The following is a 27667-nucleotide window of genomic DNA, read 5'->3' as shown; positions in this document are numbered from 1 at the left end:
ATATTGATCACTTCAGGCCAGGCCTTGTGCACCATTGAAGCCCAAGCCTAATTTTTCTTATTTTTAAATTTATGAAGAAAAAAAAATCAAATTACAAAATGTGACCACAAAATCTGTAGTTTTGAATTGATGACAAAAGTTAAATTCAGGCTTCTTTGTTATTCAATGGATTAAGATTTAAAAGTGAGCATAATGCCATTTAAAATGCACATATCATAACTGTACACTGATTTTTACTATACTGTATACACTGTATAGTAAGAAAAGAAACAAACTTTGAGAGCAACTTTAAATGCCCTCATAAATTAGAAAGGAAAATTCCAGTATTCATATTTCTAGTTGGAAAAAATGTACAAGATATTACCATTTCCTTGTTGCAAATAATTCGAGGAAGAATCAGCACCCAAAAAAATCATCTGAGTTACTAAAATCTAGGGATGTGTCGTATACTTTCATCGGGTATCATCTTTCAAAGGAGGATGTCGGGTGTCGTCTTTCAAAGGAAGATCTTCATCATCCTTCAGAAGATCTGTATCAACTTTCAAAGGAAGATCATAAGTTGGAGAAAAGTCCCCTGCTTGCTCATTAGACTCAATAAGCATCAGCACAACTTCTCGAATTGAAGGACGGTCGAAAGGCGTCATGCTTGTGCATATCAAAGCAATTTTTAAGACATTAAGCATGTGATCAACAATACTTCTGTCCTGAAGATTTAACCGACCATCAAGTATCCCAGATGTCAATGAATGGTCTTGAACATAATGCCTCACCCAGGTGACAAGATCACCTCCTTGATCTAGTGACTGTACAGGAGTTCTTCCAGTTAGCAACTCCAATAGAACAACACCGTAGCTATAGATATCGCATTTTTCTGTAACCTTCATGGTGTATGCATACTCTGCCATGAAGAAGAGTAACATTATCAACCATTCAATAAAAAAATTGACTCTAAAAATGATAAACAGGAATGAACTAAGCAACTGCAGAGAGAGAAAGGGAACAAATGAAAATCCAAAAAGTACAAATTTAACAAGTCAGCAACAGCCAGCCATTGGGGCAAGCACCTCGTAGATAAGTTAACATATATCCATTTATTTATGAGAAGTTATCATGTTTCTCAGTACATGGATAAAAAACACATAAATCAATATGCATACATCAAGCCAATCCACAAATGAGTTTCCTAGTGGACACATAAGGCTCCTCCCTTATCCTTTAGTTCTTTTCTAGGTGTTGTTTTGTCTTTAGTTTTTAAATTTTTGTAGACAGCTTCTGAACTTTGGTGATTGCCCTTGGCACCTTTCAAAAGAGACTAGGAAAAGAATAAAATATCCTAACCAGATTATTTCTGCTGCTTACGTTCTCATTCAAGGGTTCCAATGACAAAATGGGGGATTAATTTCCCTCTTCTTACATATCCTCAACAACCAAGTTGTAGCTGTAACATTATCTATCAACATGGAGGAAAATTGATTTCTAGTTTTACTTTACAATATGTAAGAAAAGATGTCCCAACTTTAAAAGAATCGCCAAAATAAATCATCAGGGAAAAGAGGGGGGGAAATATGGGTCTTAGGAGACTAGAAATTAGTTCTTTCAGCCTTAAAGAATACCTGTTCTTCAGCAGTATTCTCGGAGTAAATGGCAATTCAGTAACTATTTAAGTAAATAATGAAGAACAAATGGGAAGCTTACCAGGAGCAATATATCCATACGATCCTGCAACTGCTGACATTGATTTTGAATAAGGCATATCAATCACTTTTGCCAAACCAAAATCACCTACATGGGCTTCGAATTTCTCATCTAGCAAAATGTTATTGGACTTTATATCACGGTGGACAATCCTGGGTTTGCAGTCATGATGTAAATAAGCAAGACCTTCAGCAGCTCCAAGGGCAATCATAAAACGGGTAGGCCAGTCCAAGCTACAAGAGGCACCATGAAGCAATTCACCCAAGCTACCCTTTGCCATGTACTCATAAAGAAGAAGATTGGAACCCTGGTGATAACAGAATCCATATAACTTCACAATATTTCGATGCCTTATATTTCCTAAAGTCGAAATCTCAGCCTGGAAACTGTTTTCAATGTTGTTGCCCTCCCGGTTCGATGATAGCTTCTTAACAGCAATTGTCTGTCCAGTTCTCATTACTGCCTTATAAACGGTTCCACAAGCTCCCCTTCCAATAACATAGCTTTCATGAAAGTTATTTGTCGCCTCAACTAGATCTTGGAATGTGAATCCCTCCTTTGGAGGCAAGTACATATCCATATCAGGAGATAGAGTATCTTTATCTTGCAAGGAAGGAACTGTCTGACCTGGATGTCTCATGAAATATAAGATAATAGCAATGAGAATAAGAGAAACACCTCCCACAGCACCTGCAATTACTGTAACAATTTTACCGCGTCGAGTACCCCCACTTTCCAGAGATGGAACAGAATGAAGAGACGGATTTACACTGCAACCAATGAGAGGTCCACCACAAAGACCTTTGTTCCCGATAAAGCTGCTAATTGCCATGTTCTGAAACAGTGGGATGGGAGGTAAAGGTCCAGTAAGGTCATTGTATGAGAAGTTGCAGCCCATTAAGCTCGACAGATTCTCAAATGAGCTGGGAATGTCACCAGTCAAGTGATTGTTATTGAGTAGCAGGAATTCAAGTAAATTAAGATTTCCAAGCGTTGCTGGTATTCTCCCAGTGAAATTATTAAAACTGAGATTCATTGCAATCTGCAAGCTTGAAAGCGAACCCAATTCTGGTGGTATTTCACCAGAAAACAAGTTGCCACCCATCTGCAACTCTGTCAAATGGGAGAGGTTTCCTAGTGTTGCTGGTATGTTTCCAGTGAAATTATTTTCTGAAAGCCTGAGAAGCTCTAATTGCAAAAGGGTTCCCAGCTCATTTGGCAAAGCATCTACAAATCGATTCCTACTGAGATCAAGTCGTTGAAGCATCTTGCAGTTAACAATTTCAGGCGGAATCCGCCCGGTGAGCAAATTGGATGATATGTTGAAAGTCACCAATTGAGACAGATATCCTATTTCCTTTGGCAACTCAGATGTAAAGTAATTGTCTGAAATATGAAGCCTTTGCAACTTTTGGCAGTTCCTAATCTCTGGAGGAATTGGACCAGTGAATTTGTTCTGGTCCAACTCAATTGCAGAAAGGTTTGGCAAATTGCATAACTCTGAAGGAAAGCTCCCAGTTAGCCTGTTTCCAACTAGACGAAGTTGCACTAATGATTTACAGTTCACGACTCCAGGTGGAATATTTCCATTAAGATCATTAGCCTCCAGGTTCAACAAAATTAGATTGGAATGTTGACAGAGATATGGAGGTATTCTTCCTGTCAGTAAGTTATCGGAAAAATCAACTACCCAAAGTCCGCTGTGAAGTCCAAGCCACCGAGGTATGCTACCGCTTAGAGAATTGTTAAACAGCTGTAACTGGTACAGTTCAGTCAAATATTGAAACCCATCTGGAATAGGACCTTTGAGGTAATTCATTGAAAGATCAAGCTTTGTCAAGTTCCTCAAGCTACTCAGTTCATTTGGAATCACACCTGTTAGCTGGTTCTGGAAAAGGTACAGTAAGCTTAGACCTCTTATCTTACTTAACTCTGTTGGGATCTCACCTATCAAATAGTTCTCCGAGAAATCAATCTCAGTTGCAAAAGAAAGATTTCCAATTTCCTGTGGAATGGTTCCATTCAAGCCATTCCTGTAGATGTACAACTTCTTCAATGACTTCAGGTTCCCAAGTTCTGGAGGTATAGGCCCCACAAGATTGTTCTGATACAAAGCAATAGTCTCAAGGCTAGTGCAATTTCCAAGCTCCTTTGGTATAGGCCCAGATACCTGGTTACCCCACAGAATCATATCTGTCATGCTCTGAAGCATCCCAATCGCCTTAGGCAATTCCCCCTCTATAGCATTTTGGGCAAGACCAAGCAGTTTCAAGCTCTTACATCCACCTATTTCGGCTGGCATGCTACCAGAAATAGCATTCTGCCCAGCTCTAAAAGTTACCAGATTCTTGAGATTTCCAAAAGATGGGGGTATTGAACCCGTAATATTGTTGGTGTATGCCACAAAATCAACGAGTAAAGACAAGTTCCCAAGCTCCTCAGGAAGAGAACCATTGATTTTGTTATTACAAATATTCAAACTTCTTAAATTTGACAGCTTACCCACCTCCACAGGTATTTGGCCCGTAAACTGGTTATCGTTCAGATAAAGTTGTTCCAAACTCAAACAGTTTCCAATCTCCTTGGGTATGCCTCCCAAGAAATCATTGTGTGAAAGATCAAGAAAAGTTAGATGAACCAAACCACCAATGCTAGGGCTGAGGACTCCTGACAGATTCATGAAACTTAAATTAAGACCTTTGACCACTGGAGCATAACCAGAAGAGCAATTTACACCTATCCAACCACATGGTGTTTGATCAGAGGAGTTCCAATTTCCCAAAAAATAAAATTCATCCTGAATACTTTTCTTTAGCTCTAAAAGGTACAGCCCCTCGGTATTCAGCCCCTCTGAAGTAGAAGCAAGTAGAGTCAAGGCAAGTAAAATTCCTGCAAACTCCAGTTCCAAAGCCCTCCTCAACTCCCATTTTTTGGACATTTTAGTAACCCTGAAACGATCAATTACAACATAATCAGATATTTTAACACCTGCAAATGCACAACTCTTCAGATGCAATGCGGTAAAACTAAATCAAGTAAAATACAATCAGATTTTTTCACCACAAAAGAATTTGATAATTCAAGAACTGCCTTTAAAGAAGCCAGTTTTACGGTACAAAATCCAAGTATATCAAGAGTTTAAGGAACCAACCATTTGAAAGAACAAAACTCGGTATTTAGATAACTCAGCGACCCATATAGATAACATAGAGAGCCTAAAAATCAAATTCTGACACCTAAAAGGAAAGAAATGACACAATCATTTTGGACAACCCAATAACACAAAAGTCAAAACTAATGAATTTAGCAAACCTATGAACTGTTTCCAACAAGAACTCAAACTGAATGATTCAAATTAACCAGTGTAAGAGAAAACAGTGACAAATCAGTCAAGAAGAACAACCCAAAACACCAAAACTGAAAAATAAATTAACCAATAACAACAAAGTTAGTAGCTTTAGCATACCTCTCAAAGTCTATGATCATCACTCATCAAAAAAGTGATAATGCAAGCAGCAAGTCCACCTCTTGGCACTGACTCCCTGAAATGACAAGCTGAAAACCATCGAATTATGAACCAAAAGACAAAAGTGAGGCAAACCCAGTTCGCCTTTTCCACAAATGGTGGGGATCTCCGGTCTACAGGCCAAGATTTGTGCACAAATATCTCAAAGCCCACCCCTTTATTGCGGCTTTTGCACCAAGAAACTCAGAGCTCAAAGTGCATAGAATCATATAAAAGATCTCGTTGAGAATATTTTATTCCAGAAATATCAATACCCTTTCAAACTATGAAAAGCAACACACACAGAGGGAAAGCCAAGTCCTTCAGTTGGAGCTCATGGCTCAGAGTCGGGAATGGAATAATGGGCATGAATGATCTTTTGGAAGAGAAGGGACCAGAGCTCTTGGGTTGAAGCTTCAATGGCCGACAAAGCATGCCTTCATATTTTTCTCATCTCTTCTATCTCTTTCGCTGTGTGTGTGATGCTGGTTCTCGCGAGAAGAAGATGGTTGTGGGGACTCGGTTTTCCTCTTTTTTAGTGCTTCGGAAAGGGAGGGGAGGGGAACTGTGAACTTTTTAGGCAACCAAAAAAGTTTGAATTTCTTTTTTATCCTTTTCAGTAAAAAGCTTTAGGATTTTCTTAGATTGAGTTGGTAGGTAGCTACTTTACTCTAAAACAAATTCGTTTTGTATCACATCTATCTGTATTGATCAAGTTATTTTTTAATACAAATTTAACTTCATCTTTATCAGTTACTAGATTATGAAATTTCTTATTTAATTGTAACTCTTGCATATATTCAGTAAGAGTTGTTAATTATATATATATTTTTTCTTTTTTTCTTTTTTTTTTGGAAGACATGCTTTAAAAAAAAAATATTAAGCACTGTAAGAATGTACAACATATAGCATTGAACAGTTGATAATTATATTTGAAAATAGTAATCATGCACTTTCCTTTTATTTTTATTTTCTTTAAACACGCTTTTATAAGAGAGATGTTATTGGAAATTAGTTAAATTAAATGAAATTTTAAAATGTATGATGACTATTTTTAAGAGCCTATGCACATATAAAAATAAATAATGTCTTTTATTTTAATAATTATCAATGACCAGCGGAGTTCAGTTCAATAGTCTCAAGTTCGAATCTTCATGACGCTTTGATAGTATGCGTGAAAATCTCATCTTTTTGTAGTTTAGATTATCACTTGTATTACAAAATATATATATATATAAATAACTATAAATAACCATGTAGATTTGATAGGACTCTAAAAAATTATCCAACGAATTTGTTGTATGTCAGTTTTTTTTTTTTCTTTTAAAGTTTTTCTAGTTCTAATTTTGTTTGACCGGTATTTTTTCTTTTTCTTTAAAATGAGCAATACTCCTTTTTGTCAACGGAGTATTAATTTTCAACCATCGATTATCTACTTTAAAAAAAAATACATCAATTAATGTTTTGGTACATTACCAAAAGAGTTAAATAACGGATTATGCCAAAACCAGATTAATACAAAAACAAATAAATGAATAAAATGAGCATCATAATCCAAGGTAGGCAAAGTTAAATACACATGGTCCACAAATCTAACGGATACGGACGTAGGAAAATTGGAAATTGGGTGAGATAGATCCCTAGCCTGCCCAACCACTAGGCAATGGCTTTATGTCCATATCATCAACCAGTCCATATTTGTGGGTTATGAGTCTGATGTCTAATCTAATCATGGAATGTTGAAAGGTGAATATCAGAGGGTCCCGTATGAAAATTCAAGAACATCACAATTTGACAGAGACAAAAAGGAAGAAAGAAAGGTCTATAGATAGAAAGATGTTGATAACTATTGGGGCACAAGCAAAAGGGTAAGGCTCTTTGCTGGCCACATCCGTTTGACTTGGACAATGTTGAGGGTTGGCTCACCTCCACTAAAAACTCAATCAGTTACCATTTTAGGTGAAAAAATAGACTCTTTTTCAATATTAAGATAGGAGAAATTGAATCTATGATTTTGAGTGTTAGAGAAAATAGACATATTTAATCGTTAGCATATTATGTAATCCACAAAACTTAAAAAGGCAACAAACAAAAAAATTTATGTGAGTATTGTGGCTTAAATGTTCTCACATTCTCGAAGGTCTTTGTTCAAAATTATGTCACTTCAGTTGGTTAATTTCCAATTAACATTCTGAATTTTGTGCAAACCATGCTTATCATTTCCTTTATTATTTTTTAATAAAGCAAGCATGTCCTTCCCTCCTCCATCCTTATCAGTTATAACTGTCAGGTTTTAATCTATAAATATTTAGACATACCTGAAAAGGAGTGTGAATGAGGCCATAGCCGATAATTAAGCACCTGATGTAGTGGAGCACTGTACAACAACAAAAAAGCATGTAAAAAAAAACTGTTGCTGAACTGAAACTTCAGCCTTACCGACTAGCATTTGGTCTAAAATATTTGTCATTTAGTTAGAAGAGGTCTTAGGTTATACTCGAATGGATGACGAAGACGATATATATTCGTGATGAGTTTGATGTATAGTTAGTAGTATTGTAGTCTTATTATGGGTGTATTAATCCATTATAAAAGTATATTGTAATTATCCTATATTGTAGATAAAAAATAAACAGGAGCCTTGCTTGATTTTTATACAATAGTTAATTTTTTGTAAACAATAATTTAGCATCGGATTATTTGCTTAATTGATTGATTTTTCTACTTTTTAAACTTTCAGGTCCCAGCAGCAACTATTTTATTAGGTCTAGTCCTTTTTATCAGTTTTTTCTTTTCAAATGCGCACATGCCTTAGCTATAATTTACTATGTCAGTGATGACCCTCATCTTTGCTAACAATGATACCTTCCTTTACACCTTTTCTATTGCAAACTATTTTCAATTCCACAATTGAAAACTTGCCCACCACTAATAAATATGCTGCAACTAACATGATTTTTAACATGGCAAAAAGGAAAAAGAACCATTTAATTTCACACATGAGATAACAAGATCGGGTTTTGATTTGATAGGAAGCAGTGCTTGCTTTATGGGTTTCAGTGCCAACTCTAAATTCGATTAAGATTAGGAAGGAAAGAAGAGTTTCTTTTAATTGTTTAATTAGCATTGACCCTTAAGTTAGGAGGCTCATCTGCCAAGCTTGACTGCACCGCCAACCTTTTTTTTCGTTGAGAAATTTTAGAATTGCATCATAATTTAATTTAAAAAATTATTAATTCAGAAAATCTCTGATATACGTATTCTAACTAAGAGTGTAACTTCGAAATTTTTTTTTGTTGGTTAATAGAGGTTATATTCATTTTTATTTCTTTGTGATGTCCTTTCAAATTTGTGTTCTCCTAATACCAAACCAATGCATGATGCATAGACTGGCAAAATAGTATACTAATAATTGTTAATATTTTATAGGGATGAATTTATGACTCATTATTAACAACATTGATATTGTGTCTAATTTAATTACCTATTTAGTAGGTGTAGAGTTTTTATACAAAATGCTTCAATGTTATTAGGAGTGGAGCCATTCATTATATGAGACTTTCTATTTTATTAAGTTTCCGATATGAGACTTTTTGTATTCTTTAACACCACGGGCAGAACTACGTACAAGGCTATCCTGTGTTGTAGTAGCTTTTTGAAGATTTTTTAAAAACCTATTGTAGCATATGCTGTTTTTAAAGAAAACAAAATTGAACCTATATAGCACATCAACTTGCCATTCCCACTTGTGGTTGAGGCCCTCGTTTATGGTCCTCTTGGCAGTTTTCCCAATAGGGAAATATTATTTTTCCAAAGTATGTTATGTGGTCTTCTTGGCGGTTTCTCCATTGTTCTTCTTTTAACCATTTTGTTGCATTTAATATGTATTTTTTGTATGCTAAACTTATTAGAAATTAGTTCATAGGGCTATGAACTAGCGTGGTTATATGATTTAATGTATACTTTTATTTCTAAAAAAAAATATATAGAAATTGTAAGTTAAAACATATCATTATATTTTAAGCTAAAAATTTTAGCTAACCCACCATTCGAAAAATTCCTAATTCTACCCTTGTTCAACATTTATATGATAAAATTTGCACAGAAACTTACGAGTTTGGGTTGGGATTTATTGAATAGAATTGATAACGAGTGGAATCGAGAGTCACTTTAGCTATAATAACTGGTTGTTTTTTGTCAACTCACGGATCACCCGTTTCAACCATTAAAAATAAAATTATTTCAATTTTAATTGTGTTAACTGCTAAAACGGATCATCTTGGATAACTCAATAATTTTACGGATCATGTTTATGTTTTGGATTTTTCACTCTTTAAGAAAGTTCCGTCACCCTCGTGGAAATGTTTTCTTTTTCAATTGCATAAAAGAAGAGGATACAAATATTTCTTGTTTTATTTCTTTCATCAAAGTTGGGGGAAAGAGAATTGATGAGTGGAAAGTTATATAATATATTATAGTATTATACACATGATTAAAAAATAAGAGCAGCTAGATGATGTCATGTGTGATGTATCTGGCACTGGTAACCATAGTTAAATTATCTAGTGCTGTTTATTTTAACTTGTTATTGAGTCAGTTTAAGGGCTACGATTCTTGCACTTTGAAGAAAAAACTTACTTATACCAGGGAACTGGAGAGCTATTCTGAGTCAATCACTCATTGTTATGCGTATTTAAATTTTTTATGTCAATGCAACTTTCTGACATGACAATGCGTGATAGGGTTGAGATAGCGTCACGGTGGCATCCCCGTTACATGTAAATTCTTCTCTGTACTAAAGGAGGAATCAAACTTAAGCCCTCGAGTGCAGAGATAAAAACTCTAAACCACTTGAAGCGCCTTACCACATATATCACTTTTAATATCACTTCTAACACCAAATTTATTTTGTTGGAGCAATTTTAAAAGAAAAACATGAAAGCCAAACAAAATATAAAAGCTCTCTTTAGTTTTTTGTTAACAGGTGATGGGAGAGATTGCTCCTCATAGTTCTTTTTGCACTTGAAATCCCTTTCTATGTCATCATGATCCTAGCAAATCGGGAGGTCATCCTCTTCAAATCTTCCTCCGGGAAAACTGTGATTCATTTGGAAAAAAAATGTGCAAACATCTTTGTCAAAATTGGGGTTTTGCTGGTTAGAAAAAAAGGTGAGATCGATGCAAGTTGTGGAGAAGTAGTTTGTTCATCGTCACTTCAGAAAAAGTGTGGTCACATGCATTATTGCAAAATTTGAAACCTTTTCCATTGATGCAAAATTTTCTCGAAACATACCGCAAGGTAATGTGATGGTTGCTTTACACATTCTTGACCTCTTGTCTAGACTTTATATATAGTGTGGCGTGGAAGCCACTAAGATACGATATTCATTACACAATTTAGAACTTGCAATATTGGTGCATATAAACGGCGTCAGTCTGTTGATTCAGATACAATAGACAGATTAATCCAAAGGGACTCAAGATCGATTCAATCGTTGGACTTGCAGACGTGAGTTAAGCCAATTAATCAAAGCAGTGTGCGCGCGTCCTTTTACATCGAGTTGGATCTCTTTTTCTTCATACATTAGAGTAGTTTAGAATCGTGATTAAAAAAAAAAAAAAAAATTAATGGACATCAATCTCTATGGCAAGGCTTAACATACACGATGTCGTGCTGCTCATGCAATTGGCCATACTGGGAGCCACGACCTCGTGACACCAGCTTATAGATCTTGTGGTAGTAATTAAGGTACCCGCGTAAGGAAGTAGATCTGGATTTATTGCCTCCTCTTATATAACGTGTCTAGAAATATTTGCTTATTATTTTTCTCTAACAAATTTTCCAATTTATTATATACTATATTGCACTCATGATCATACAGATCATACAAAGGCCGGTTTGACTTTGTTCCTAAAAACTGTTTTTGGTGTTATTTTAGTCTGGAAACGCTTATTATATTCTCTTTACCAATTTTATGGACTACGACAGAACTAAATAGGGTTATCTGTACTCATTCTCAAAAACTAATTAAGTAAATTAAATGAGAGAAAAAAGAATTAGTATACTATAAGTACTTGTATAATATAGAAACGATGTAAGATCAAATGACCGAGAACTTATAAAATACTACGTGATACATCTTATACATGCATTATAACATGTGTGGACTATAGGTTTATTTTCCCCCATTTTAGAGAATAGTATCAATAAATATCCACTTATATTATAACACATATACAAAATGTACCACGTGACCATTCCGTAGTTCTATAGACACTAAGAAAAAATTGATTCTCAAAATAGATGGATCTGTTTTCCATAGGGTTTTCTTTCCTCTCTTGTCCTTGTTTTTTTCCCCCCACTTTTATGATAAAGACAAAAATTCACGTGCCAACTAAATATATGCATCTATAACTTTGTAGCATTAACCCCTCACAATTTTAGAATTCCACGTTCTTCACCTGGGGTTTCAACTAGTGCCTCATAAATTGCGTCACGCCTTCAATTACTTTGCTTTCCTTTTCTTGCTTTGCTGCCCTCTTTTTTTTTTTTTTTTTTATCTTTTGGTCCTTTCTCCTATAAATTCGGATGTTTTCATCCCAACACGTGATAAGAGAGAAAATTAGCTTGTGACGATCAACTTTTAAGTAAGACAACCAGAGACGGACCCACAGTGGGGTCAATGGGGTCAAACGACCCCATGGACTCCATGGAAGCGAGGTAGAAGGTGGCTTTGAAATGGGGTATGACCCCATGAGAGAGGGGATTTGCAGACAAGAGGAAGAAGAAGATGAACAGGGCTCTGTTCTGTTTGAAAGAAGCTGGCCAAAATGGCGTCGTTTTGGCCCAGCTTCTAATTTTTTTTAAAAAACAGACTGGCCAAAACGGCGTCGTTTTGGACAAAAACGCGCTGGCCAAAACGGCGTCGTTTTGGACTAGACGCGCGAATTTTTTTTTAAAACTCGCTGGCCAAAACGGCGTCGTTTTGGACCAGCGAATTTTTTTTTAAAACCCGCTGGCCAAAACGTCGTCGTTTTGGACCAGCGAATTTTTTTTTAAAAGACCTGGCCAAAACGACGTCGTTTTGGTCCAGGTGTTATAAAAAAAAACACAGATCAGTTTCCCTTCTTCTTCCTCCCGAATTTTCATTCCAAAACACCTATTTTCTGAACCCTAAAACCTAAATCCCCAATCTCCACCCCCCACAAACCTTTAACCCTCTTCCCCACCAAGCCTTGAAGCCCCAAATCCTCCATTGTCGCCGCTGCCAGCAGCTCCGTCACTTCCAAAAGCTTGCCTCCACTTCCACCACCTCACAATTCAAGGTAAATTCTAACTCTAAACCTAAATTACTTAAATTGAAATTGAATTTATGATTGTATTATATTGTTTAGATTTATTGGATGTTTCATTTATGAATTTTTTGTGGTTAATTGGTATAAATTTGGTGTTGTTTAGATTTATTGGATGTTTCATTTATGAATTTTTTGTGGTTAATTGGTATAAATTTGGTGTTCTCTTGAATTGATTTTAGTTATTATTTTGATTAATTTATGTAGAATTATGGAAAGATTTTTTAAGAGAAAGTCATCATTGGGTAGTTCGGATAGTGTGGGAAGTTCAAGAACTTCAAGTTCAAGACAAAGTGAGTTAGATGAGGTTTTGGCTAATCTTCAGGCAGACCCGAGACTAAGAATTCGTATGATTGAGTATGATGCTAATATTAGAGATGAGGTTCGAAGAGCATATCTACAAAAAGGACCTTGTCAACCTAGAGGTCATTCTTTCCCACAAAGTAATATCTCAGGAATTAATCGACGCTTCATTCCCCAATGGTTTGATGAATTTGATTGGTTGGAGTATAGTGTATCTAAAGATGCTGCATTTTGTCTTTATTGCTATCTCTTTAAATCCAATTTTGAACAAGTGGGTAGTGAAGCCTTCACTGGAGCAGGGTTTAAGAATTGGAAGAAAGGGAGAGAAAGAATGAAGGTGCATGTTGGACCGGTTGGTAGTGTTCATAATAAAGCTAGAGAAGCCGCTACAAATTTGATGAATCAAAATACACATATTGAAACGGCTGTGAGCAAACACTCTGAACAAGCTCGTATGGCATATCGAAGATGCTTAATTGCATCAATCAAGTGCACTAAGTTTATATTGAGACAAGGTCTTTCTTTTCGTGGAAATGATGAAAGTGCCACTTCAAGCAATAGGGGAAATTACTTGAAGTTATTGCAATTCCTTGCAGACAATGATGAGAAAGTTAAAGAAGTTGTGTTGAAAAATGCTCCGGGGAATCTCAAGTTAGTAGCTCCAAAGATTCAAAAAGATATTGTGAATGCATGTGCCAGGGAAACACTTGATGTCATCATGAGTGGTTTAAAAGATAGATTCTTTTCTATATTGGTGGATGAAGCACGTGATATTTCTGTGAAAGAGCAAATGGCTATGGTGTTGCGTTATGTGGATGACAAAGGGCATGTAATTGAAAGGTTTGTGGGGGTTGAACATGTTACCGACACCACTTCAAGTACACTAAAGGATGCCATTGACATATTCTTTTCTTCCAATGGTTTGAGCTTTTCCAAGTTACGAGGACAAGGTTATGATGGAGCTAGCAATATGAGAGGTGAGTTGAATGGCCTTAAAACAAAGATTTTGAGAGAACAACCTTGTGCATACTATGTTCATTGCTTTGCTCATCAACTTCAACTAGCACTTGTTGCCGTAGCAAAGAAGAATATTGATATTGCCTCTTTCTTCACAACCACTAATAGTGTGGTTAACCATGTTGGAGCATCGTGTAAGCGGCGTGATGCACTTAGAGCACAACTCCAAGAAGAACTTGTGATAGCTTTTGAAAATGATTGTCTTATAACGGGGCGAGGTTTGCATCAAGAAACAAGTCTCAAACGTGCCGGTGACACACGATGGAGCTCACATTACGGTACCATTATTAGCATCATTTCTATGTTTTCATCTGTGATTCATGTGCTTCAAATGATTATTGATGATAATCCCAATGATAGTGCCGGTGAAGCAAATAAGATTCAAAGGAAAATGCTTACTTTTCAGTTTGTGTTTCACCTATTCTTAATGAAGGCTATATTGGGACTCACAAATGATGTGTCACAAGCATTGCAAAAGAAAGATCAAGAAATTGTGAATGCAATGGCTTTGGTGAAATCATGCAAGGAAAAACTACATTGGATGAGGAATAATGGGTTTGATGCATTGGTTGAAGAGGTTTCTTCATTTTGTGACAAACATCATATTGATGTTCCTACCATGGATGAGGCCTTCGTACTTCCAGGGAGGTCAAGGCGTAATGCTCCAATAAAGACAAATCGTCATTATTATCGTGTGGAGCTCTTTATTTATGTCATTGACGAGCAACTTACGGAGTTAGATGATCGTTTTAATGAGGTAAATACTGAGTTGCTTATTTGTTTGGCATGTTTGAGTCCAAATGATTCATTTGTAGCTTTTGATAAACAAAAGTTACTTCGTCTTGCTCAATTTTATCCTCAAGACTTTTCGGATGGGGATCTTTTGGCACTTGATGATCAACTTGAGCTTTATATTCATTATGTGAGTTCGAGTAGTGATTTCTCTGACTTGCAAGGGATTGGTGATCTTGCAAAAAAAATGGTGGAGACAAGGATGCATCGAGCATTCAATTATGTGTATTTGCTTATTACATTGGCTCTAGTTTTACCGGTTGCTACTGCTTCAGTCGAGAGGGCATTCTCCGTCATGAATATTATCAAAGGTCCACTTCGGAATAAAATGGGAGATCAATGGTTGAGTGATAGCTTGCTTGTTTATGTTGAGAAGGATGTTTTTGATTGTATTGAAAATGAAGCTATAATGCTACGTTTTCAAAATATGAAGCCTCGTCGTGGCCAACTGTAATTTGTAATGTTGTTTTTTTTACATGAATTATGAATGAATGTACTCTAGTTTTATTTTCAATGTTATTTTAATCTTTCAAAAAAAATTGAACTTTTACACTATGACCCCACGACACAAAATTCCTAGATCCGTCCCTGAAGACAACCCCACAATCTTTCAAAGCACTCAAATTATTGCCCTCATTTGCTACAGGAAATAAACTGTAGATTTGTATGTCTTTATGCATGTATGTTTCTCAGACAAATAAATGGTAAAAAGTCACAACTCACACGTTTTTCTGAATAATACGATACATTCAAAAACTATGAGTAAAATAGTCATTTGTCAAGGACTGTAATGAGATTGGGCGGTGGAGGCTGGACCCTCCATCAGATAGAATGCATGTATTTAATGTATAATTTCAAATCTATGTGAAGATACTGACAAAAATATCCAATGTCATCATGATGATGAGGTTGATTTGTTGATTACCTTGCGTGATGCAAATTTGTAAGATTGATGAACTTGGCAGAATTATTAAACCTAGAGGAGACCACACCTCGGAAAAAAGAACTTGGGCTGGCATTTATATAATGGCATTTGGAGCAAACTCCTCCTTCTCACAAGTAAGGTTCAAAGAATTGATTGTGCAAGTTAATTTACCATGCAAAAAATCTTGCAATAGTCCTCCAAACATGATTTGGTGTCTGTAGCATTACTCGAATTATAACGAAAACCGAGCATACTGATAATATAACACAAAAAACTTTAGTTTATAGATCCAACAAGGGAAAATTTGACATTGAAATATCCCCACATTTGCTTTTTGGGAGACTTGTTTCCAGTCTTATGTTTGTCTGACTATTTCTCTAACATGGATGAAGGAAAGTGGAATGAAAAATTGAGCCACCTTTGCCCCTTCTAAAATGTTCAAAGATTCCGTCTACTAGAATGTTAACCAGCTAAAATGGCCATAAGTCTGGAACTGTTTTTTTTTTCCCCTTCACTCTTAAAAAAGTCATCTCCAATGAAAATAATAAATTATAGAAAGGAAAATAAAATCCTAAGTTAGGCAAGCTCTATATAGCTTTTCAAGACAGTGTGATATTATGTAGAAGTAAATGTTCTTAACTACTTGAGTTACAAACCCTTGCGACTCTATATAGCTTGTTATGAGAACTCGTTACTATATAGTAAATCAGCACTCAGCAACAGCACAAACTGCACACATGCACCTGTACAATTTATTCAATGGTAGCATCTTCATCAAGCGCCGGTCCTTTTGTAAATTGTTGGTTTTGCGTTACATGAAGGGAAGGGTCCAACTCCCCAACCTATCGACACTCTCTCCAAAATGTGGGATTGACAGCCATAGATCAACAGAGTTTTTACCTTTCTTCAATTTTGGGCCATCTTATCTGAACTTCATTGATAAGAACATAAATTGCACAAAAGTCTAGTCCAAACTCACAAGTCTACACCAGCCCAACACAAGAAACCAAAAACACACATAGAAGGACTCTGACAAAACATCCAAACACAAGGCCTTACTTTACAACAAAAAGAGAACCAGCCAGAAGGCCCCAGTAAAGGCCAAAAACGGCCGTGACGTGAAGAATCATATATAGGAGGAGAGTGTGTAAACAACATGCCAAAACAGCTCCTTGCCTCTTTAGAAATTGTTGAAAAAGAACAAAGAAGTTTGTAATGATGGCGATGCTAGTTAAATGAGTTTGTTGCATCAAAATCAAGTTGTTCCCGTTTGAAATTAACCCTTCTTATTTATAGTTCTTTGTTTTTTTCTTATAATTGAGAGCTAGCAAATCTTGTCAAGCATTGCATAAGGAGTGGTAAATGAACCAAATGGAGATAAGTTTATTTATTTATTATTTTTAAATATTGCAATCAATTACGCGCTCAAATAATTATGAATCATTGATATATGTGAATTTTCTAATTAATTAACAGTTTACAGTCACTCAAACGCGTTTTGATGATTGCTAGCATAATCCAAATTTTCTTTGCTTCAATTTGTAGCCTACGGGCCCCAGTACACATAGCCATCCATCGTCGTTCGGTGGGCACGTTACCAAGCTTCCATTTTATCTCTCCCATAACACACGTGGCAGCCTAGAAAATCCCCACCCTCAGAACTTGGAACCCATCTTGAAAGCTTTAAAAACAGAGCTTGCTCAACTGGGCAACGGTTTCTCAGTTCAATCCCAAGTTCTGCTTTGCGAAAACTCAAAACCCAACATACAAAAGAGGGAAAGAGAAAAAAAAAAAAAGTCCTTTGGGTGGAGATGAAAAAACTGTAAAAAGAAAAGTCTTACAGGAAAGAAAGAATGCAGGGATTGGGGCTTCCTCATACACCATTCATTCCAGGAAAGAAGCTTCCTTTGTCAGCTTTGGTGGACACTCTACCAAGCTGTCCCACTGTTTCTAGAAAGCCCATCTCACCCTCGTGTAAGTTCTCATCCAATTATTTCTCTCTGAAACACTTCTATTTTTCAAGTTGGAATCTTTACTGTCTAACTGGAATTCAAAGAGGGACTTCTTGCATATTGGTTAGTTTTTGGATTCACATTTGTTTTATGACTTCCTATACAATGTGAGTGCTAGAAGATTTTTAGTGGAAGTTGAGCTATATTGTTTTTGGTAATTTAGACTCAGTTACCCAATAAGACACCAATTACAAGATTCATTGGCTATCTGGGTTGACCTTGTAGATTGATTCTTGTGAAAATTGTGCCATCTGGGTTGGGAGAATCATAGTAAATCTAACAATTTTATGTATAGTTAAGTGTGTGAGAATTCGGTTTAGGAGGCTGGTTGCTTCAGTTATTGGTGGTAGTGGACATAAATTGTTTCAGTTCAGATGGCAGGTACATATGATTGTTTACAAGTTGCCGTTTTTTCATGAATTGCTTCAGTTAGTTGATCCAGATGCATACGGCATACCCAATAACAATGCATTGTATATTTACTTCTTGTGATTAGTTACAAATGTTTGAAGTAATACATTATTGACTTTTCTTGAACAAATCACTCTGTCTAGTTTCAAAGGTGCTAATTCTTGTAATACTTGTGAAGGCCATACTGTTTGCCTTTCTTCTTTGATCTATAAGGTCATATATTTTGTGCGTTTATAGCATGTTCTGAGTAATACACTGCCTAACTTATTTATAGTAAGATATAGAGAGATATCAAGGCCCACGGGCAGCAAAGTACAAGTTCAAGCATCTAACGTTAGTATTGGATCTGGAGGCTATGATGGCAGGGAGGAAAACAAGAATGAGAAAATCGTTCCCAATGATGCACCCACTGACAGTTCATCTGAAATGTGAGCTTTATTGAATTGATTTGATTTCCTGTTGAATTGATGATGTAGTAGTGTGTGTGGCTGTGTATTATATATCATCTGACTTGATTCCTTTGAATTGTTGCATATTAAACTGCTATCAGTCCATAATGAGCTACCTGAACCATACTCATATTTCATGATTTGGCAGTGAGAAGCGTCAAATTCAAATCCCTTATCCTCTATCTGTGGGTCTTGTGCTACTTGGGTGTGCCTTAGTTTTTTCTCTGATTGCCTTTGTGAAAGGAGGACCTTCAACACTTTTAGCAGCAATTGCAAAATCAGGCTTCACAGCTGCATTTTCTTTAATATTTGTTTCTGAAATTGGTGACAAGGTAACTCAACTTTTTTAGCTGTCTTCTATTTTATTTCCATATTCATGTCAATTGGTGACAAGGATGTTGGGAATTTTACATGTAAAAGATGCGTCTCCATTTCCAAGATATAATCCAAAGTAGAGCAGAATAGTGACCTTAAGTAATGTGGTATGGCACGAAAGATTCATGTAGCTAAACCTAGAGAGATGACAATTTTTGGTAAAGTTGAGTACTGGGGTTAAGAAAATAATAGTTTCTATTTTGTTATTATGAAGATTTCACCTTTAGAAAATTTTAATTATCCTTTAGATCTAACTACTTGTTGACTGTCATTAACATTTGATTATTGAATTGGCTGAGATTGGATATACTATCATCATGAATTAAGGAATTTAATCTATTGAACCTGAAAACTATGTCATAAAGCTAGTTTCCAAGACGTGAAACTCTCCGTAATTTTTCTATTATGTGTGCTACTAGAGTTGAAAGTTGGACCTAAGTTATACTTTCTGTTTATTGACCAGACATTCTTCATTGCTGCACTCCTGGCCATGCAATATGACAAAGCACTGGTATGAATTTTTCTAACTTCTCTAAATTTTGACTATACTAAGGTTGATTATGTTCTTTCTTCAGTTATTTCGCCGATCTGTATGGGCACACATATATACATGTATATTTTTTGTTGGATGAGTGTTTATACCTAGTAACTGACAAATTTATACTTATATATGGATAAACCCTTGATTTCTATTATGGAAAAGGAAACAAACTGTGGTTTCTCCTTGCAACAGAAAATATATTGTTTTCTGATTTTCTTCCCTTAACGTGCAACAGAGGGGAAAACTGTAATTGGATATAAAGCGGGACATAATTAAAACCTAAAGGTAGCTGAACCCTTATTGGAAGAGTTATCTTTAGTAAACCATTTGAAGATATGGAATTACTCTTGAATTAAGAAACAATATACTGATTAGTTTGTTTTTGTAGATTCCTAATTAGGAATTGGAGTTCCTCAGTCCTGAATTTCAAAAGATTCATGGAGGAATGCTTTGTTGCCCCCTTTTTGTTTGGATGAGATTGGGGGATAAAACCCCAAAAGGAAACAACAACTAACAATGCTTTGTTGTCCTTAGTTTGTTCTAGTTGAGCTAATCGTTATTTTTCTCTCTATTGTGTTTATACATAGCTTAGGATCTCAAAAAGCCTGAACTGTTCTGAAGTAATTTAATTACCAACCCCAATGCATATATTACAAAAGAGACAACAGCATGTAATTTGATGAAACTAGTGAGATGAAATTAATTCCAAGAACCTCTTACGTTGATAACCAAAATGGTTCAAGCATAATGTTACCCTCCCTATAATCTAGATATTTAGGAGACAAAAGAAACTTGAAAACTTAATGCAAAATCCTTTTCTTAATACATGAGTTTGGAGTGCCATTGGTGAACTAAATCTGTGTTTAGGATCTTCACGCTCCCTTAATACAAAACAATGGAAATGTCATTCTGAGAACAACTTAGTTAAATGGTGTTGATGAAATTGCAAATGCTATTTCGGACAGCCATATTAAAACAGATTCAGTATTAATTGACGAATACTTGGGTTACTTGCTTTAATTTAACAGGTTCTGTTGGGGTCAACTGGTGCTCTTTCACTTATGACAATCCTGTCTGTCATTATTGGGCGAATATTTAACTCGGTGCCTGCTCAATTCCAGACAAGTAAGTTGTAATTCTTGGCATTTCTTCATCTTGAACATAGTTGCAGGTGTATTCAGAAAACAGGTTGGCGAATATTAATGTGCTGCTATCCGGCAGATCAGTTAGATAATAGTAAATAGTCTTCCAATGCTAATCAGCTTGCCAGTCAACTAAGCTTTTTATAAAGAAAAAGGGTTTTTTTTTTTTTTTTTTTCCCATTCCACATGCAAACTGTCTTGTTCTCTATTCATGCATCTTAGTTGGTTATGTCTACTAGATAGTGCCTAAATTGATGTTAAACAAAGAAACATTATGTTCCTGGATATGTTAGCCTTGACTCAATTTTGATTTACTCCGAGATGGTCTTGATTTCGACCACCCCGACCTCTTGGGGTCTCCCCTAGTGGGATTCGTCCCAGTATTTATTGGTGTGTGTCGGACAGGAGGACTGCATGTGCTCAAATGCTCTGTAATACTCTAACATATACTTCTCGTGGTTCTCTCTTATGCAAAATCATCAATTTCAACAGAAATGAAGCATGTAACACATGATGATGAGTACTACAATTTCATGAAAATGGGTTGTAAAGAAACCAAATGGACATCATATTCTTCATCATTGCTCTCTATCAATCCTAATTCTCAACCAAAAATCTACCAGAAAATCACCGAATTAGAGAAACCCAAGTTCCAAATTACCTGTGCATGGTGCATCGAAGCCAATGTTAAACCGCCATGGATGCCTATAGATTTTGTATGAAGAATTTGAATTTTGAGATAAAATTCTCGTGTCTTTTGATGTGGATTTATTTGTAAGTTGATTAATGAGGATTATGCAATTTTATGGATTTGTATGTGCTTGGATATAATTGTATGAGATTGGATGATCAGTCGCAAGTTTCTATTCTAAACTCCTTTCATAGTTGGCTGTTTTCAGTGAATGTCAACAATTTGAACAGTAAATACTTGTGCTTGATATTTTAATGATGTCATGAACTTATATCAATTTTGAGATGCATTTTTTAATGGCCTGATGAAATTATGTAAAACCATATTTGACATTAAATCTCATCCTTTTGTTGTTCTGTTGCCATATCAACAGCCTTGCCAATTGGAGAATATGCAGCTGTAACTCTTCTACTATTCTTCGGTCTCAAATCAATAAAAGATGCATGGGACCTTCCATCAAATGTTGCTAAGAGTGGTGATAAGAGCAGCCCTGAGCTTGATGAATATGTTGAAGCTGAGGAGTTTGTGAAAGAGAAGGTAGTCTAGTAGTTCACAAGGTTATAATACTCAGGCTTTGTGCATATACAAAGTTCTGCCTTTGGCAATTTTTTATTGCAGGGGCACAATTCAAATTTTGGTTTTTCTCAATGATTTGGCTGTGTGTTGGCGCATGTGCGTCTGTGTCCATGTGTGGTATATTTTCCCAAATCCATTTAGAAGATTCTGTTCTGAGCCATTCTTATCATTTACACTTTCTCAGGTGTCAAAGAGGCTCTCCAATCCGCTTGAAATTGTCTGGAAATCATTCACCCTTATATTTGTTGCTGTAAGCATATTGCCTAATTTGCAGAATCATTTTACATGCGTATTACTATGGCCTGAAGGACAGATGTCAACTTTACTATATTGTTTTTGCTTCTAGGAATGGGGAGATCGCTCAATGCTTGCCACGATTGCTCTTGGTGCTGCACAGGTGCAACCATGTTTAGTTTAAGACAGAGCATATCTTTCCTTCCATGTTTTACTATATTTTGGTGATGGTTTTTGCCTAAAATAATTCCTGAATACAGTCTCCATGGGGTGTAGCAAGTGGAGCCATTGCTGGGCACGTACTTGCAACATCTATCGCTGTTCTAGGAGGTGCATTTCTTGCCAACTACATTTCTGAAAAACTGGTAAGATCCATAACCTTCCCTTGATACTATTAATATTAGAAACTTGTAGCTTGATGTTATAATATTACAACATTAAACTCACGGTATCTTCAATCAGGTTGGCTATGTGGGCGGTGGTTTGTTTCTAGTTTTTGCAGTAGCCATATTTTTTGGATTTTTCTAAAATTCTTGCAAGCCCAAGAGAGGGAGAGGGAGAGATAGATTTGATTGCAATAATGAGAAAACATGCTGCTCATGGAGACGGCGGAGGAATTGTTATTGTAGAGATAGAGAAGACCTGAGGATGTGCTAGAACTTATTCATATTGCACAGGTTTGTAGTGAAGTGTGTCAAAAATTCGACAAAGGGGGAGGCAGATGTTTCACCATCTCCATATTGGCTTCCCTAGATGCTTTGTACTATGATGTTCCTCCAATTCCAGGGAACGCCATTGTTAGAAAAGGAATGACAATAAATATGGTCGTAATGTATCGTCGGCACTTGTATTTGCAGCTGTTGTCCCAATGTTAGTGGTGTTAATGTTATGGATGCTAGCAGTGTCATATTGTGCTTAAAGAATTACAAAAAGAAAAACCCTAATGATCCAGCCATCCAAGGCTCCCCTTGCCCTTTGCTTTTCAAAAAATCAGTTTTATTTCATAACCTTAATTGTCAACGTTATATACAAATTTAGCTTTAAGGAGCTAGGCTTTCAATAGTAAAACGAGTCAATTTCATAAATAAAAAATTACAAACTAATATTATCACGCAAATATATTATTGGAACACTCTGGCAAAATAATGACTCAGAATACATATTTTAAGGAAAACAAAATAATGGTTCAGAACGCATGGCGCATTTTCACCAACAAACCTGTATGCTTGGAGCTCAACCTCGATAGCAAAAGGAGATATATGACATTCATTTCAAGTTATATGCTTTGTAATACATCACTTGTACAACAGGACACCTTGGTCAACTCCAAGCACAATGATTTGTAATACATTTTACAACAATTTCAATTTAACTAAGCCTAGTTTCGCTAAAATCAGTCCCTATCAGATACTCTTCTCCCAAATTTTCAAAATCAGTCCCTATCAGATACTCCTCTCCCAAATTTTCAAATGCTGAAGGGGCAACTCACATTATCGTTTTCATTCAATCTCTCGTGGGACAGAGGATCCAGATCACTCATATATACATTGATGAGATCGAAATGAGCCATTTGAGAGCAATCCAACCATAAGTTTCTCAAGTCCTCTTACACCTGGACCAGGCCGCAAAATATCAGCATCTCCCCAGACTGAGCACGTGTCATTTCCAAACCCGCCTAAACACCAGCCACCAGGCACAACTTTTCCTCGACCGCGCTTTAATACATCTCTATCTATACGGTCAAGCATTGGATCATCTAACCGGAATCCTGTGGCAAAGGCAGCCCCATGATGAATCATAACATCATAATCATCGGAACTGATTGGCTGGGGCTTCTTTCGGGAGGGTGTGTCGAAATTAGCATATAGCAAGTTGTGGTTTATGACAGTTTTATTGAACTGATAGGAGTTGCAAAGAATGGTAGGGAAGTAGTTGGAAAGGGCTGAAGGTGTGTTAGAAAAATACATCAATACAGTCCTTGGCAGGTTATCAGTACCAACAACACAAAACTCAATAAAATTACGACTTAGAATCGCAAAAGAAGAACCTGCAGAGAAAAATGATCATACGAGTTAGTCTGACAATTATTTTTAATAAACTGCTACTACTAAGTTTCCAAAATGATCCCTATCTCAATTGGAAAAAAGAGAGAGCAAAAAAGGTAAGTTTTACATAACAACGATCAGCGAACAGTTAAGCACAGTACAGTTCATATCTACAAAGTAGTAGTGCAAATTTCAGGATAGCGTAAGGGCATCACGGTAGGCATAACTGGCACATATCAATTGGTCCATGGTCTCAGTCCCAAAGACCACCAGAGTTACGAGATCTTCAATCAGATAGTCTCATGACTGGATCACCCTACTTTGCTTCTCTGCCCACTTTAATAACCTTTCCAACGCTATATCCCATTTTCAAGCCTTTCGGTGAACTATTGAAGCTATCAAGAGAGTACGGTGACGAAGGTCACCGGGTGGATGTTACATTTCTTTGCCAAAAGTTTATGCCAAATGCTTATCTTCTTTCTGATTGTCTTTCTATGCTGACTCTTCAATGCCTATTCCTTTTTTTATATGGTAATTGGAAAACATTGTGGTCATTGCTGTATAGGCAAGTAATCTTGAATCTATTCAGTTTAATCCAGGTAAAAAGCTGATATTAACTCATCTAGACTGCCTCTTTGTGACAGAACTCAAAAATTAAATTTAAGAAGAATACATATTTTACATCATCAGTGTGCAAAACTTAAGAATATCACATATTACATAGTATTTATGGGGAAGAAAAAAGAAGAATCACTAATTCCATCTCTAAGTTTGTTGGCAACTAAAAGGTCAAACTGACTCATTCCTAATATCTTTCTGCAATTGACACTATGGATGGGAAAGTAGTAACCAGTAATTATAATTTTAGTTCTGAACACAAAGTTAAAGGAACCAGTAGATAAATTTTGAGTTAAGAACTCAAACTCACTTTGTTCGAATGGAAATTGCAGGGCTTCATACAAAGCAACCTAGGTCCTCTATGCATCTCCAGGTTCTCCACCACCATAGAAAAGACCAATTGAGTAGTGTTCTAGAATTGGATTCTTTTCTAACCAAAATTGGTTTTGATCCTAAACCACCAAAACCATAACACTTGCCCAAAAAATTCTTGGCACCAATGACAGTGAAAAACAAACTGGAAGGCTGTTACCTTTCAGCTTTTTCTCCAGCTCTAGCAATGCAAGCACAAAGTGATAACCCATTAGATGCTCAAGGGTAGGTGATTGCTTCAATCCGATAACTGCTTGATGGATCCTTATGTATCCAGCAGTGGGACTCACCTAGCCTAATCACACAATCTAGAAGCTCACACCACTTTATAGGTTATTCTTTGGTAACATCATTCGAATTTCAAATTTAAACACGTTGCAAATTGACCAAATTATAGTACTAATTGATGGAAGTACAATGGATAACTAAATCTCAACTAAAATTTTGCGAGGATAAGTTAGATAGACTATTGATGTTCATTCGCTCTGTAAACAACTCATACTGTGTGCAAATGAAGCTCAAACTAACACACAGGCAATCACATTTTTTGTAGTACAATTTCCTCTTGAAATAAAGAACTTAATTTAAGCAAAAACTAGTTCACAAAGAAAATGCACCTGTGAACAACCGGTAAGCATTAGGCAACACCCTTTTCTGTGCAGCATAGAACATCTCAGTTTTCTGAGAAAGATAAAGCCCCGGATCAACAATTATCGGTTTCAATCTCCTAGACCTGTAAACAGCAAACACATTCAAACCTTACATTTCATTTACAGCATCCACACAAAACTTGAATACAAACACAAATGTGAAATCAATAAATCTGAAAGGCATACGATCGTACTCTCTCCAACCAATATAACTTGAATGGTTCACAAAGTTTAGATCTTTGGGCAGGAATGACATAATGTGAAGAAGATTTACACAACCCAGAAAACCCCATATAAAAAATCCGACATAAAACCAAAAAATACAAAAAAAAAAAAAAAAAAACAGAAACAGTAATTCAAATCCAACAACAATGCCACAAAATCCATACCGTCTTGTGTAACAAGTGGATAATCACTAACACTGAGGCTGATAAACCAATCCCAAATGGGCGACAAGCGAAGCAGAATCGACGCGCCATGAAGCGTAAAGGAGATACCAGAAGATCCTGTTGGGTACACAAAATCAGCCTTTCCAATGACATGGACATTCTGGGCAGCTCTGAAAATGGGGAGTGACTGGACTTTGAGAGCCAACTTTTCACGCTCAGAATCAGAAGCAGAGCGGTCAAGGTGGAGAAGATATTGGTTTCTGGGGTGGTAAGTGGCGTAAAGGAGTCTGAGGATCCGACCCAAGTCGCCTTTTGACCCGGACAAGAGGTAGGCTATGGAGGGAGGGATGGGATCTGAGGAGTTGTTGTCGTGGTAAACGATGCGGTGGGCTTGTCGGGTCGGGAAGAGATACGGGTCGGGTATAGAATGCGGAGAAGAAGAGGAGGATGAGAATGAGGATGAGGAAGAGGAAGAGAGGAAGAGGAGGAGAGCAAAAAGGGAAGAGACTAGGATGATTGAGAGGAGAGCTTTGGGGTCTTTGACTGAGAGGGCGGTGGGTGTGGAGAGAAATGAAGGTGGTGATAATGGCGGTGGCGATGGGCTTGAGTTTTGCATTGCTGCTCTGGGATTGTGAAAGTCTCTGCGAGTGTTGCTTGCGTTTTGTTTGAGTTAGAATTTCGCTTTCGGCTTCTCTCTTTCACACTTTGATTCTCTCTGCCTACTCTGTTTTCTGATTTTACTTTATCGCCTTCCTCCTTTCTTTATATATATATATTTTTAATCGAGTTGTCTTCTTCCTCTATTTTGCTCTATTTTTAATTTGTTTGATTTGCAAAAGACCCACTGATGTAGTGTTTTGCAGCAATTACTCTGAATCGAGTTCTAACATTCGTGTAGTATGTGTGAGTTTAGTATACTATAGTCCCCTCAGTAAGAAAAGTCCTAAAAAAAAATATTTATTTTTATTTAAACAAGAAGTGAATAGAACTCTAAACCTATTCAGCCTTTATTAAGTTCTTTTAGCAAACGATAACTACGGTCTGATATTATATAAACTAGGAAGGTACAAACTAATAAGAAGGTTTGAAGATGTTTATTTACATTAATAATTGGCTTAAATGTTAAAATGGTCCCTGTGTTTTATCTTATATGCCAATTTAGTCTCTGTGTTATCAATTTGACCAATTTGGTCCTTGTGTTTGTATATGTTAGTTAATGTGGTCCATTCCCTTCAAAATATAAAATATAAAATATTTAAAATTAATTAAAATAAAAACTGTAATTGATTATAAAATTTTAAATTCAATCTGAAAATGGAATATTTTTTTTTTAAATTTCACATTCCCTAATTTCGCACACACACCTCAACCACCTCCCAAACCCAGCCACCCTCACCACCACTACTCCAACCCCAAACCATAGCCACCCTCACCACCATTCCAACCCCACCTAACCACAACAACTCTCTCTCTCTCTCTCTCTCTCTCTCTCTCTCTCTCTCTTGGCTTCCTCTCTGACAAATCACGAAGATCTTCATAGCCGGTCACCGTAACCTTGATGGCTCTACCGCC

General features: G+C 36.4%; 4 protein-coding genes across 4 annotated transcripts; 2 read left to right on the top strand and 2 right to left on the bottom strand.

The window, feature by feature from the left end:
• On the bottom strand, positions 172 to 6001 carry LOC18793221 (probable leucine-rich repeat receptor-like protein kinase At2g33170). Its single transcript, XM_007225360.2, has 3 exons — positions 5162 to 6001; positions 1696 to 4643; positions 172 to 898 (listed from the first exon to the last, which is right to left on the bottom strand). Exons 1-3 carry the CDS (start codon positions 5179 to 5181, stop codon positions 453 to 455), a joined length of 3414 nt encoding a protein of 1137 aa, XP_007225422.2. The 5' UTR covers positions 5182 to 6001; the 3' UTR covers positions 172 to 452.
• LOC109946722 (zinc finger MYM-type protein 1-like) lies at positions 12765 to 15119 on the top strand. The gene has a single exon (XM_020555363.1). It carries the CDS (start codon positions 12765 to 12767, stop codon positions 15117 to 15119), a length of 2355 nt encoding a protein of 784 aa, XP_020410952.1.
• On the top strand, positions 17112 to 22928 carry LOC18788326 (protein PAM71-homolog, chloroplastic). The gene is made up of 10 exons (XM_020570024.1): positions 17112 to 17564; positions 18288 to 18441; positions 18611 to 18794; positions 19301 to 19348; positions 20407 to 20503; positions 21585 to 21748; positions 21972 to 22037; positions 22134 to 22184; positions 22282 to 22386; positions 22484 to 22928. The coding sequence occupies exons 1-10, from the start codon at positions 17444 to 17446 to the stop codon at positions 22547 to 22549; spliced, it is 1056 nt and encodes a 351-aa protein (XP_020425613.1). The 5' UTR covers positions 17112 to 17443; the 3' UTR covers positions 22550 to 22928.
• Positions 23130 to 26842, bottom strand: LOC18793517 (beta-glucuronosyltransferase GlcAT14A). Its single transcript, XM_020570017.1, has 4 exons — positions 26096 to 26842; positions 25901 to 25976; positions 25674 to 25789; positions 23130 to 24068 (listed from the first exon to the last, which is right to left on the bottom strand). Exons 1-4 carry the CDS (start codon positions 26709 to 26711, stop codon positions 23554 to 23556), a joined length of 1323 nt encoding a protein of 440 aa, XP_020425606.1. The 5' UTR covers positions 26712 to 26842; the 3' UTR covers positions 23130 to 23553.

The sequence above is a fragment of the Prunus persica genome, chromosome G1 (assembly GCF_000346465.2).
Source record: "Prunus persica cultivar Lovell chromosome G1, Prunus_persica_NCBIv2, whole genome shotgun sequence".
NCBI lineage: Eukaryota > Viridiplantae > Streptophyta > Magnoliopsida > Rosales > Rosaceae > Prunus > Prunus persica.
This window is presented reverse-complemented; position numbering and strand designations above follow the sequence as displayed.